The 13,446-nt window shown below is 41.7% G+C and overlaps 1 protein-coding gene across 1 annotated transcript; it reads left to right on the top strand.

Moving 5' to 3' along the window:
* Positions 1 to 1,318: 1,318 nt before the first annotated feature.
* On the top strand, positions 1,319 to 12,925 carry LOC309436795 (carbonic anhydrase 3-like; the record flags this gene model as incomplete). Its single annotated transcript, XM_082046278.1, has 7 exons — positions 1,319 to 1,355; positions 1,420 to 1,617; positions 5,186 to 5,304; positions 7,014 to 7,106; positions 8,971 to 9,036; positions 11,476 to 11,631; positions 12,806 to 12,925. 7 exons carry the CDS (start codon positions 1,319 to 1,321, stop codon positions 12,923 to 12,925), a joined length of 789 nt encoding a protein of 262 aa, XP_081902404.1.
* Positions 12,926 to 13,446: the final 521 nt, after the last annotated feature.

Raw genomic sequence — 13,446 nt, 5'->3', positions numbered from 1 at the left:
AAATGAAATCCATATTTAGTTATTTATTAGCCTAGCTATATAAATAAGCTAGAAGGGGAACTTTTATCTTCCGGGTGTTTTTGGAACATGAAATATGATGAAAGTAATCTTAGGCTCTGTATATTGCAGCTTCTCAACCTTTTCCCTGTACCTCACCAATACAAAGGGTTTACCACCTCTGAAAGCTGCAGATTTATTTCTGTGTTACTTTCCAGTGGGTACAAGGAGTATTTGAGCAAGTTCACTGCTATGTTGGAAATCATGATGGTTCACTATGCTTCTTGGATGACTCCCAAATACTTAGCTTGGGATATTATTTAGCTTGAGGTATGTATTTTGAGGTAGTATTTAGCTCGACATAGATACACTTGCAGCAGTGATAACACGGAATGACAAAGCCAAGGGAGACAGCAGTGAAGCAGGCACTTGAAAGAAAAGCTTTGAGTATTCAACACAGATGTAGGGACAAAGCCAACTACCACAACCACACCGATCACTAATTCATCATCCAAAAAGCAGATGTTTTCCTGACCTAAATACTGACCGCTAAGTTGCCTAATATGAGAAACGCACTTAGTGTAAAGCTCCCTGCACAAAGGAGAATCAACTGGACAACGTCAAACCTGAATTTGACCAAACAGGCAGGAACGGCCTCATTTGGGGCTGGCAGGGGCCAGGTTTGTGTAACTGGATGGTTTTGCAGGCTGTGAGATAACCTGTCAGGCAGATACAGTGTATTTTGGAGCTGTTCAACAGGAGTATTTGTGAGAGCTGGGAAGCTCTGCAGCCTGCCCACCTCAGGAGCTCACCGCAAATAATTTGGGCAGCCTTTACAGCCTCAGCACTGCAAATAGGGGAGAGCCCGCAGGCTGGGCCGGGCTGGGTGTTGCATTCCCCCCTGGCCTGTGCAGCAGGTTCCCCCTCCTCGCAGCGGCCCCTCCACCCGGCCCCGTGAGGGCGGCGGGCGCTCCCGCCATTCCTGCCGCCGGTTCAGCACCAGCGCTCCCTCGCTCTCCTCAGGGCGGTGCAGCCCCCGCTCCCGCGGCAGGGCGGGCTGAGGCGAGGCGAACCCCGCCGGAGGGCGGTGAGAGTTGCCGGTGGGTCCCCCGGCACCCCTATCCCTCCTACGGGTGGTCGACAAAACTGCCGTACCCGCCCCTGCGCCCCCCACCCTGCCCGCCTCGCAGCCTCCCGCCACCGCCCTCCCCCTGCCCACCCCTCAGGGGAGGACGCGGAGCCGCAGCGGTCTATAAAAAGCCCCCTGGGGCGGGCGGGAAGGAGGGAGGGCAAGGGACGGGCAGCGGGCGGCACTTCCACCATGGCCCAGTCTGTGTGGGGCTACGACAGCGACAACGGTGAGTGGGGGCGTGGGGCAGCCGAGACTGAGCCGAGGTGACATGTCCTTGCTTTTCCCCCCAGGACCCGAGCGGTGGCATGAAAACTACCCCCTGGCCAAGGGAGACAAGCAGTCGCCCATCGAGATCAACAGCAAAGACGTGCAGCACGACTCATCTCTCGCCCCTTGGCACGCCAGTTATGATCCCGGGGCAGCGAAAACCATCCTGAACAACGGGCGCACCTGCCGGGTTGTGTTCGACGACACTTTTGATCGATCAGGTCGGGTTCTGGTTCAGCTTTTGGGGGTTGTTGGGAACTGGGGTGTGCAAAACACTGGGAAGCAAAACATGGTGGTGCCTGGCCTAGGGAGTCTGTCAGGGAAAAGTCATTTGGGTATGTGAAAAAGGCTCATTCAGTCAGGTGGATTCAGTCATATGTAGATCTACCATAGGTGGAACAGGGACAGAGCATCCCTAAAATACAGACTTCTCTTCCCCAAGTCCCCTCTTTCAATGCAGACACCACATCACCAGGTTTTGTGTAAGGGGAGGAAGTGTCACCAAGAGGGGTTTAGTGTCTGCTCTGAGCCACTTCGCAAACACAAAACTTATGTCTTTCCCATGGCAGTGATCCTAATTTCTTCTTTTTGTATGGGAAGTCTTAAGAACTTCCATAGCCTGGAAAAACAATGAAAGTAACATTTATGAAAATAGCATTCCATAGATTCTGCAAAGCTATGAAATGGCTTTGTTATTTAATTAGAGAGCAGTCTTGCATGTCTAGGTTAAATTGTTCAAAACTTCATTCCAGAGCTCCGTCAGTATGTAGCTCTGGATGCAGGCAGGAACAGTCAAAATGAATAATAAATTCACAATACAGTATAATGTGAAGACATCTCAAGAGCATGCAGTATTGATCAGTCCTTTACCAAGAAGGAAAGCAATCTAATTAATGGAAAACAGAGTTACTTTCCATTGTATTTTTCTGCATCTGCTTTGATGGCATTTTTATTGGGATTTTGTTCTTAGCTATATAATTAATGAAATATATCTGCAGTACATTGAAAGATCACTCTCTTATTTATCATGATGAGCTCATTGTTTCCTTGGACTCCTTTATTTACCATTACAGCTACCTGTTACTGTTCCACATCTCACAGATGGAATCTAAGCTATTCAGGACAGGGTCCATCTCTTTGTTATGTATTTGTATGGTGCTATAGTATTTATTACCAGAGTTTCTACACAGTGACCTCAGACAAATCATAAATAGCACTTCTGTTATAATGCAGGATGCCCTTCCACAAACACTGCATAAAATCAGTGCCATGACTGAAAGCATGGGAAGTAGATTGCTTGTAAGCTTTTTTACATGGCAGTTCTGCTCTGTCTTCTTTGCAGCTTCCTTAAGGCTGAAATATTGAGGCAGGCTGCTCAAGAACATCTCTGCCTAGGGAGCTGTGTTGGAGAGAGACACTGATTTGGCCAAGCAGAGCTCAGCCCTTGGTGCAGCCCTTCCTCTAAATTATCTTCCTTCCGTTCCCACCCACGTCTTCCCTCCCCATCATCTCTGTTGCTCCTCCGCACACCCAGTGTGCATGTTCCCTCCCTGATGCTGTTACTGACTTTCTGCAGGCTGCTGGACTCCAGCCTTTCACGGGAATGTGTGTGATTGGAATCAAATACAATATCTGACAGTTTTAAAAAACACCTGAGAGAGCATTTCACAAACTTTACCTCATTTGTTGGCTTCTGCAGTGGCAGCAGCTGAGGATAAGTAATAGTCACAAATTGGATTCTAATTTGAAAAAAGAAATCTAGCTTTAAGGTAGCTTTTTTTTTTTTTTTTTTAATCTAATCACATGGAAAATTTTGAATGTTAAAATGATTTCTTTTTATGCTGGAGAGATCTGTATATAGTTATGAAGTGCTGTTTCCGAGTGCTTCACAGTATTTGAGCTCTGGAAAGGGCCACCTGTAAGAAATGACTGCTAAATGAGTTTCCAACTCTGATATTGATTTAGCTTGTAAATGTAGATCACATAAATACAGCTCCTGAAAGTTCCTGCCACCCATTGACACTTGTAAGGATTTGGGCCTTAGAGTCTACACTTTATTTTTCCTACATTCAACAGTGAAACAACAACAACAATTAATAATGTGACATATTTTCCATTGAAGGCTTCTATGGAAGACTTAGTCAATACTGTATTGAAATAGTTATAATTTATTTATTTATCAACAAACTTAAAAAAACCAAGAGGAATTGCATGTCTAAAACTCAGAGTGCTTTGTTTCTGCCCCCGATGTCTGAGACACCTACTAACTAGTAGCAAAGTTAAACATCTCACTCTGTGTAGGTATTCCAGCACATCTGATTTCAAGAATTAATTTGAGACCATTGGACACAAGAGGATTTAAATATTATTTAAATGTTGACTTTGAACTTCAAAGTTATTGGTAGAAGTTCAAACTTGAATGCTATTTAAACAAGGCATTCCGGCACTGCAGTTGTGAATTACATTATCAGCTTTCTGTATAAGGAAACACGTCTCATTCCTGCCTTAGGTAATGAATGAAAAATATATTTGAGATCTTATCCTCTAAGCGGTCCCTGCTCGAAAGAATCCCCAAACTGAAAGAGCAGGTGTGATGTTTGGAAAGTCAGAGTTGATGCAGACTGTCAGGCCAACACATGGTCAGCATTGTTCTGCTGGAGAGGGTCCAGCGTAGGGCAACAAAGATGATTAAGGGAGTGGAGCATCTCCCTTATGAAGAAAGGCTGAGGGAGCTGGGTCTCTTTAGTTTGGAGAAGAGGAGACTGAGGGGTGACCTTATTAATGTTTATAAATATATAAAGGGTGAGTGTCACGAGGATGGAGCCAGGCTCTTCTCGGTGGCAAATAATGATAGGACAAGGGGTAATGGGATCAAGCTGGAACACAAAAGGTTCCACTTAAATTTGAGAAAAAACTTCTTCTCAGTGAGGGTGACAGAGCACTGGAACAGGCTGCCCAGGGAGGTTGTGGAGTCTCCTTCTCTGGAGACATTCAAAACCCGCCTGGACATGTTCCTGTGTGACCTCACCTAGGCATTCCTGCTCCAGCAGGGGGATTGGACTAGATGATCTTTTGACGTCCCTTCCAGTCCCAAACATACTGTGATACTGTGTGATACTGTGATTGTTTGGCTAAGAACAAAAGAAATAATAGCATCTGAATTTGTTTCATTGGTGACAATGTGAAATGTGGACTATAGCTTTTGCTTGCTAAAGAACACTTTTGTATTTTATTTGAGCTAAACTTTCTTCTCTTCCCTGACTTTCAAGAAATAGTGGTGTTTTGTTTTTGGTTTTGGTTTTGGTTTTTTTTACGAAGCAGCAAACTATGCTATTGCCATTGCTTATTTGTCTGAACTGTAAAAGGTTTGTCAGGCATGGACTAGAGATTGCTTCAAAGCACCTTTTGGTTAATGTCACGGTCCTATCCCCAACCATTTGACAACAGACCATTTCTTGTCAAGATTAGCTGTGAATACCTTCCTTCTCTCTCCACATCGGGAACTATAGTGTGTCCACTTGCTGGGAGAAAAGGGGCTTGTTGGGCAGCAGGGGTTGGATTCTATGCTTGACTCCCAGCAGGTTCCACAGTTTTCACATCAAACAGGGCTCTTCCTGAGTGATAACAGAATTTGGCCCCAGTCTTGTAAACCGGTGAGTGCTGTGACCCCTGCTGCAATCAGCTGGGTTTACAAGAGGTGCTCCACGCTTTGGAAGTGTGGGTCCTCGTTCGGTAAGGGTGTGTGTCAGTGTTTTTTGAGGTGGTGCTGACACAGGTTGTCACCTGCAGTGCTGAGAGGGGGGCCGCTCACGGGCACCTACAGGCTGCGGCAGCTGCACTTGCATTGGGGTTCCTCTGATGACCACGGCTCTGAGCACGTCATAGATGGGGTGAAGTATGCAGCTGAGGTAGGACTTACTGTTAATAGTCGTATTCAGTTACTAACTGGAATCTGACTGCACATTTGAACAGATTAACCATTCTCCCTTCTGCAAGTATTTAGCTACGGATTTTTCTCTAAAATCTGCCTATGAAACTTGCGGATATTCATGAGTGTGCAGGGGGATAAGTTGCATCTGCCAACAAATGTATCTTTGCAAGTACATACTAACGTTTAATTCACTACTTAAAGCAAGAATTTTGCTGGTATTTTGGAATGTTTTAAAAACATTTGAGACAAAGCAATCTGTTATTTCCAAATAGGAAGATCTGTTTTCTTCTGATGCTTTTTGACTTTTAGCCATTTCTGGTGCAGCTTGAATTACTAAGTTAGTTTCAGAAAGCATTACTAATGAATAGAAAAACCTGCTAAAAGCACATTTGATAAAATGACATTCAAAATTACATCCACCTTAAAACTGACTCAGAGGGGTAAAAAGTATCTTCCAGTTTCTGAACATCTGTGCTTTAAAATCTGCGTTTATTTTTGGGAACTGGAAAACTGCCCACACAAAGCCTGCAATAGGCTTTTCTTGCTTACAGGGCTTTGCCCACCTATCAGGGAGAAAATTCAGGCAGGTATTTCACAGAATCAGTGTGCACAAACATTGCAGAGATGACTGTGGGTGACGGTTTTGTTTTTTTCTTTTTTCCTATTCCTCAGCCACAGCCAGACTGTGTTAGTGCGCTGCTGTCTGTGGCCGATTAACAGACAAATTCTGCTTCCTCAAGTTATTTGTTGGTTAGTTCAAGCACAGACTTTTTACTCTGATTTTGTTTGCAGTACTCAGTTCTTGTCAGGACAAGAAAATCTGGAATGTATGAAATTTTGCTAGAATGTAACCAAAGATATATGGCTGCCATCTGTATCCTTAGCAATGATATCCTTAAGCTCAAGAGAAAAGAAACAGGCAGCAATACATTAATTTATATTCAGAGCAAATTATTTTTTTTTGTTATTTTAAATTAACATTAATGTGATTAAAATTAAAAAGAATGTTAAAAATTTGCATTCAAAATATGTACCAGCCTCTTTTTTTTTTTTTATGGTGCTGTGTTACAGATGCTTCTTATTTTGAGATTCCACACTGCTGGTTACAGCATTTGTAGCTGTGTGTAGGAGCCACAGATTTTCTGGAAGATGTGAAAACTTGAAATATATCCTGAAAATACAGCATTGGTGAAAGTAGAAATGAGAAAGAGATGCCAAGTTACTGTTTCCACTCCTTTCCAGTACAATATGCCAAGAGTAGTAAGAGATATATAAAAATAATGTATGCACTGCATACAACCCAGTCTAAATCCTTGAGCTGATATCTGCATAACCCTAAGATCTAAAAATCTACTTGAGCTGAAGTCCATGTCAGTAGGTGTGCACGTCCTGTGCTTGGGTTAAACTGTTTATAGTTGCATTGTCTGATTAATTTTTAAATGTATGGTGTGGAAAACTCAATTGTAGTTCTTTTAGGCTTCATTTAAATGCAAAATGGTGCTTTATAGAAAGTGTGAGTGCATGGAAGCATGGGAATCACAATAGGAAATACTTATATAAAGTTTTTTTTTTCATGTCCATTCCTTTACTTATTGTGTAGTGGAAACTATTCGTAACTTAAAAGCTTGTAAGACTGTGCTGTTGGCAATTTGTTGCCTTTATAACTGAGGTTTCATTGATTTTTAGTTACATATGGTGCACTGGAATCCAAAACATGGTAATTTTGCTGGAGCTTTGAAACAACCTGATGGTGTGGCCGTTGTGGGCATTTTTCTGAAAGTAAGTGGCAGGTATTCAGTTTTTATTATTTTCTGTGCTTCCTGTCTTTCTCTTTTTCTAGCGCAAAAGCTCCCACTGTTTTTCCCTCCACTGTGTAATTTTACAGGAAAACATTTGAAGCAATGTACAGATCGAAGTCGCATATGGCCCGGTGCCCTCCAGATTCCATGCGCTAACCTGTTCAGAGCCTACTTATAGCACCATTCGTGACACCAGTGGCATGTGTCACGGGTGGTATTGAACAAGGGACACAACTTCACACCTGGGACACTTGCTGACCTTGTCCCTGGTGGCTACCCAGCTCTGCTGTGTTGTGTGCTGAGTGGGGAGGACAGTCTGTGTAGGGAGAGTGTTTCCTCCTGCCCTTCGTCAGCTTGCAGGTGTTGTGTCCGCCTGCCAGGAGGTTGTGTTGGCTGATTCCTTTCCTTGGTCTCTTGCTGATCCCCACATAAGCTGGGAGTCAAAAGAAGTTCCAACAAACCTGCCTTGAAAAGAAAGAATTGATGGTGAAAGAATTTCACTGAACATTTTAACTTTAAAATACAGCAGCTTCATAACAAAATAATACTGTACTGATATTTTCCCACTGATTTTTTTATAAACTTAATAGAAAAAAAAGCAATCCTAGCATTAAATCTGCCTGTGGTCTAGGGGACTGAGAAACACTAACAGGCAGACAACATAATAGTCATAAATTACGCAAGCTTCAGCTGTGTGGCTGTCATTTCACTTGCAGGTTGGCATTTCAGGTCAAACAAAACATCAGAGAATAGCTCTCCTTTTATTGTGTTATCACTAGTAAGCTGCATTTGTACAAGCAATAGCAAGTGGATGTAATTAATTTTGCCACAGCGTCCCTGGACAGGCTAGATACAATGTCATTCTAATTCCGTTACACTGTGAGCCAGCCTGACCTTTTTCTTGTGGTTAGTTTAAACTGAAGGTCAGCGCCTGTCCAGATTCTCCCCTATGACTCTGTCCTTCAGTTATCCTTCCTTTGTAATTTCTTTTGGTCTATTTTAGGCTAAGGCTTTATCTTGTAAAACGCAATTTACAAAGCATAACATCTTCCTATTAACCATGCTAAGGTCAGCTAAAAGGTCTAGAAGTGTAGGTAGTATCACTATATTTTCTCTGGCCTTTTGCTGTTTCCTTCTTGCTTAGCATAGGAGCTGTTGTTTTGCTCTGGGTTTGTCATGATTTCATAACTGAGTTTTTGAATATTACTAAACCAGAGATGAAATTAACACCAGAAGAAATGAATGTAATCTATTGTGGAATAAGACATGGCAATAATAGCATGTCGTATGCATACTGTCTTTACTGTTCTGGGATGCAGAGACATGTCAAAACTTTTGGAGGTGGAGAACATCGGAAACTCAAGTGTGAAGTGACCCCACAGCTTGAGGAGGTCATGACATGAATCTCGTAATGTCTTTCATCAAGTCTGACCTGACTGTGTATGTGCTGCAGAAAGTTTGAAGTGTGTGCAGGAGCTCCAGCTCTTCAGGATATCAACACTTTGCTGAGTGCTCATAAGTCTCACAGTGTCTGTGGGTTTGCTTTTAAACAGGGAGCCAAGGGCCGGGCCCTGAAGGATGTAGATGACACTGTCTGAGTGTACAGTTTGTTCCTCAGACAGTGTGAATGCCTTATAGAGCCTTTCTATGCATTTTTAATTTGCAAAGTCAGTTACTTGACTCTGCTATTCCAAATGTTCTTTTAACACATGTAATTTTGTGTCAGTCTGTACCAGATGATCTGAGAGAACCGCTGTCCAACTTGACAGGTGGGATGTACTGAATTTCTTTCAAATGACGTGGAATATGATGAAAAAATACAGGACTTGTACTTTGCATTACAGGTCGGAAAAACTCCCAAACCAGAGATGAAGAGAATTCTTGAAGAAATTGATAACATTAAGACTAAGGTATCTAAACAGCTTTTATGATACAATGTAGTTGAAAAGCAGCAAAAGCAGAAATCAGAAGTTCAGATTAACTCTTTTTGGCATCATTCTGATACCTAAGAGTAGAACCAGAGGTGATATATTGGACTGTGGAGCAGGACACTTTATTTTACTAAAATAAACATATAATCCCTCATTTCTGCAAGTATTCTTGTTGTAGAGGATTTTGTGTCAATCCTGGCATGCACAATTGAGTCCTATCGATACTGCTCTGCAAATATATGCTTGTGTGCAAATACCAAAAAGAAATGAAAAACTTTTTGGTTTAGAGGACAAGAGTGGCCAAACCAAATCCATATAATTGAGTCAGAAATTTAGTTAGCCTGAAATGAGAAGGAACTAATAGGAATGATGGAGTAAGCTCCCAGTCAGTGTAAGGGAGACTAAAAACCTCATTAGTTTCAAGATGGAACTGAATTCATTTATAAAAGGGATTACATGGGACAGTTTCTGCACCAGTCCTGGGTTCTGTCTTCCTATGATACTAGAACTAGAACAAATAGCATTGCAAAACTATTCTAAACTGGTTTTCAGTTTGGTCAATGGTCTAAGGACCGAAGTCCATACCTATTGCATAGATAAAACTACAGAAGAGGGTTCTTTGCAGAAAATTGTGATGCTGCATCTATTGTTATTTGACATAAACCTAATCCCTAGGTATAGTTTAGCAATTCTACTACATTAAAAGCTTTATGATTCTAATGATGCTGGAAGAAAAGTGACTTTTTTTATTTGACATTTAACATATCACTAGGTCACCAGAAGTGAATTTGACAAATTTTCTGAGAATTTTCTTCCAAATTCAGCGATTAACTTATGTGTGTATGTCCTGCCATTGATGTGTGGGTCTGAGCCTGAAGTCTCTTCTCTCCTCACTCAGTCATACTACTTTTATTTTTTAAACCTTTTCTTTGTCTTCAGATACAATTCAGTTCCTTCCACTGAGGGAACTGAAGGCAATTTTTTGGCCATTTACACGCAGAAGAGCTTTGCCACAGTTAATAAAAAGTTGATCAATCACCCTATGAAACAATGACATGTAACGATGTCAGGATGGCGGTGATACCTACTCGGTTACATTCTGTATCTGAGATGGCCTAGCTGGGGATTTTATGACTTTTAACAGCAAAAAAAATAGAAATCTGATTTCCTACATAAAGATATTCTCTGTAGTGGCTCTGGGAAAAGCAGCAGTTGAAGAAAAGCAGAGAAAGAGAGGTGCATATGCAAACAACCATATCCTGTATTTTATCTCTCCTTTTCTTTCCTATCATCACATACAGTTTACCAAGATTACTTGTTTTTCAGGAAGGATTAATGGGAGGTATCACCAGTATACTTGTCACACATGCAGTCTCAATTGCTGTGATACATCACAGGCAGAGGACTTTCTCGGACACTGTATTGTATTTACTGAAAAAGCACAGTTTTGTTTGTGAAGTTATTTGCAAACTCAAACTTACAGAATAATTTTGTCAGGAAAATATGTTTGGAGTCTTGACATTATTCTTTCTACCTATATTTTGTGCAAGGATGTGTGGAAAAGATTTCAGCTCCTCCCACTGCACTTTGTAGGGTAATACTCTGTTCCAATCTAGAGAAGATTCTCCAAGATAGAAAGAATTAGGAATAATAGATTTTGCTTTCCAGAACTGCGTGTTAAATACTACTAGAGAACTGAACTTTCTTATTTAGTTCTTGTTGCCCTGAGAGGACAAGAAAATCTCATCAAACTCATGTGGAGATACTCTCCTGAGTATCCTATTTGCTAGAAAAGAAAATCTTTTCAGGAAATGTTGTCTAATGCCTGCTGTACTCCCTTGTCTGGTAACAATCACCTTTAGTTGAAGATACTAAGGATCCACTACTTTTCCAGGAAATACTTTATTTTTTCACATTAAGTGTAATACTGCCAACAAAAAGATTGAGACTGTGACCATGACAAAGGAATAGGAGCACAGTTTCAGGAGAGATGCAGATTAAAATTCCTTCAGATAGAGGAGAAGACTGTAATGAATCTGAGGTAAACGCCTGGCCACTCTTCTACTGGACCAAAATGGTACCAGTACCTGCAGCGTTGCAGTCTATGACTTTTATCCCAAATTACTCAAACCAAATTTTTTATAAATCCAGAAAAGAAAAATGTAACAATGAATTCGCTTTGGTCCCATATAATTCAGTTTGTGGTTTCTTTTAATTTATAAATGGAATAAAAATGTCGATTTATTAGTAGAATAAAAATGTCATTATTAATTGCAGGGTGAATGCTTGACAGGAAGGAGATTGATCTCTTGGATTAATCTTCATATTTAATTACTTCCTTTATAATATAGATTCTGATGTCTTATAAGATGCTTATCCTCAGAGTTAGTGCAGAGAATTATTTTTTGTTTCTCTAAGGGGAAAGAAGCTCCTTTTCAGCACTTTGACCCTTCAATTCTTTTCCCCAAATCTCGGGACTACTGGACATACCATGGTTCCTTCACAACACCCCCCTGTGAGGAGTGCATCACCTGGATTCTTCTGAGGGAGCCTATTGAAGTCAGCTCAGACCAGGTAACTCCAGCCAGTCCTGCTACTGCTTTAACAGTTCTCAGCAGTGTCTATCTCAGTGTGATGATTTGCAAGCCCTGTGTTTCCTTGCATTTTTTGGTAAGGAAACTTTAGCTGAGGACTGTGAGAAATTGCCTCCAGCATGGACAGTTGAAGTCGGCTGTAAAACTGAACCTGAGAACCAGGCTGTCTTCCTAGACACCTCCTGGAACAGCTTCAGCAAGAGAGTTCTTGGGATTCTGAAAACCTGTGTAGGCAGAAGGGCCCTGAGCCACAAAATTCAGCCATCAGAGCAGCCTCAGCTCATTCTCTGTGCTTCAGCATTAAGGGGCAAGTGAGGCTAACACTCAGCTGGTTTCCCAGTTTAAGAAATTGCTGGTCCAGATCCTGACTTCCTAAAAGTTGCCACTGAGAAGGATCAAACTAGCTAGAACCTGCAAACCTGAATGTTAATACAAATTAATGTACTATTTGTATTCATATAACATATAACAAATGTGCCTTTACACAGGGAAAAGAATAGAGCGCCAGTCTGGGTACGGTGATGTTCTTGTGTTAAAACTTTTGGTTATTTATACTATTTTCTGCCTCAACAGTAAAAGTCAGGGTATAGCTCTTGTACTGATTTGGCTGTTTTCAGAACAGATGTATTTTGCATTCTGATGAAAGACTAACAATTAACAAAGCAATACTGGATTTAAATTAATTTGGAGAACAACAACTAAGTGCTGAATTAATGACTGAACTGAATCATCCAGTTGGCAAACATTTCTCTGCCTTACAGAACAAAGTACAAACTTCTGCAGAGCAGCTTTTTCTATCAGAATACCTTTACAGATAGCCGTATTTTCACAAGGGATTTGACTGCAGCCCCGCTCCAGCAGGGGCACAGGAGGCCCCTACTCTTTTTTTGCATAGTGAGTGTGGATCGGGGAAAAATCCAAAAGAAGCCCAGGCAAGGGTCAGGCGATGCACTGTTCTTTGCACGAAGAGTGTAAAGATCCACAGAAGCAGTGCCAGCTGTTGGGCTGCAGTGATCAGTACCAATAGTCTCTACCAGTATGATTGTCATTATATCAGAAAATTCCTTTGCTGTCTGAGAGTTTGCTCTGGGCATCGAGGTCCACACTGCTTCCAGGTGAATTCACATGGATGCTTGAATTTTTCTTCCTTGCAGATGGCAAAGCTCCGTAGCCTTTCCAAGAACGGTGAGAACGAACCTGTGAACCCACTGGTTGATAACTGGCGCCCACCTCAGCCTGTGAAGGGCAGAGTAGTGAAAGCCTCGTTCAAGTGAAGTCTCAAGTCTCGCTCTGCTGAACCCGAGTGAGAAAGTCCCTGCATCCCAAAATGTAGTTAGTTTTTGCTGTCTACTGCTTTTCCTCTGGAACCAGATCTGTGTTTCTCAGCTTGAAATTCTGAGTGGTAAAACTGAATCTGATTTTGAAAGCAGAAAAAATACTGTATGCAAATACTAACCTTAATAAGGGAACGTGAAATATAAGTGAATTTTGACCACAAATGCCTCAGCATTTGTGATAGTGTCACTTCTCTGCCATGTGGTCTTGGAAGAAAAATAGGCTCAGTTTCAATATTTAAAATTAATTTCAAAAGAAATGTAGTAAGGGCAGAGAAATGAAGCAGTAGTTCAGGAAAGCAGAAATAACAGTGGGTCAAGAGTACCCGAACAGGAGGTAAACACCCACCCCTGCAGCATCTCTAATAGTGATCTTCCTCAGATATCCCACCTCCAGTGCAAACACCCAAAGAATAGGTTCCTCCTTAACATGCCAGATTTTTACTTCCCTTTCTTGTTCA

Source organism: Streptopelia decaocto (assembly GCF_964273445.1).
Source record: "Streptopelia decaocto genome assembly, chromosome: 2".
Lineage (NCBI taxonomy): Eukaryota > Metazoa > Chordata > Aves > Columbiformes > Columbidae > Streptopelia > Streptopelia decaocto.
This window is presented reverse-complemented; position numbering and strand designations above follow the sequence as displayed.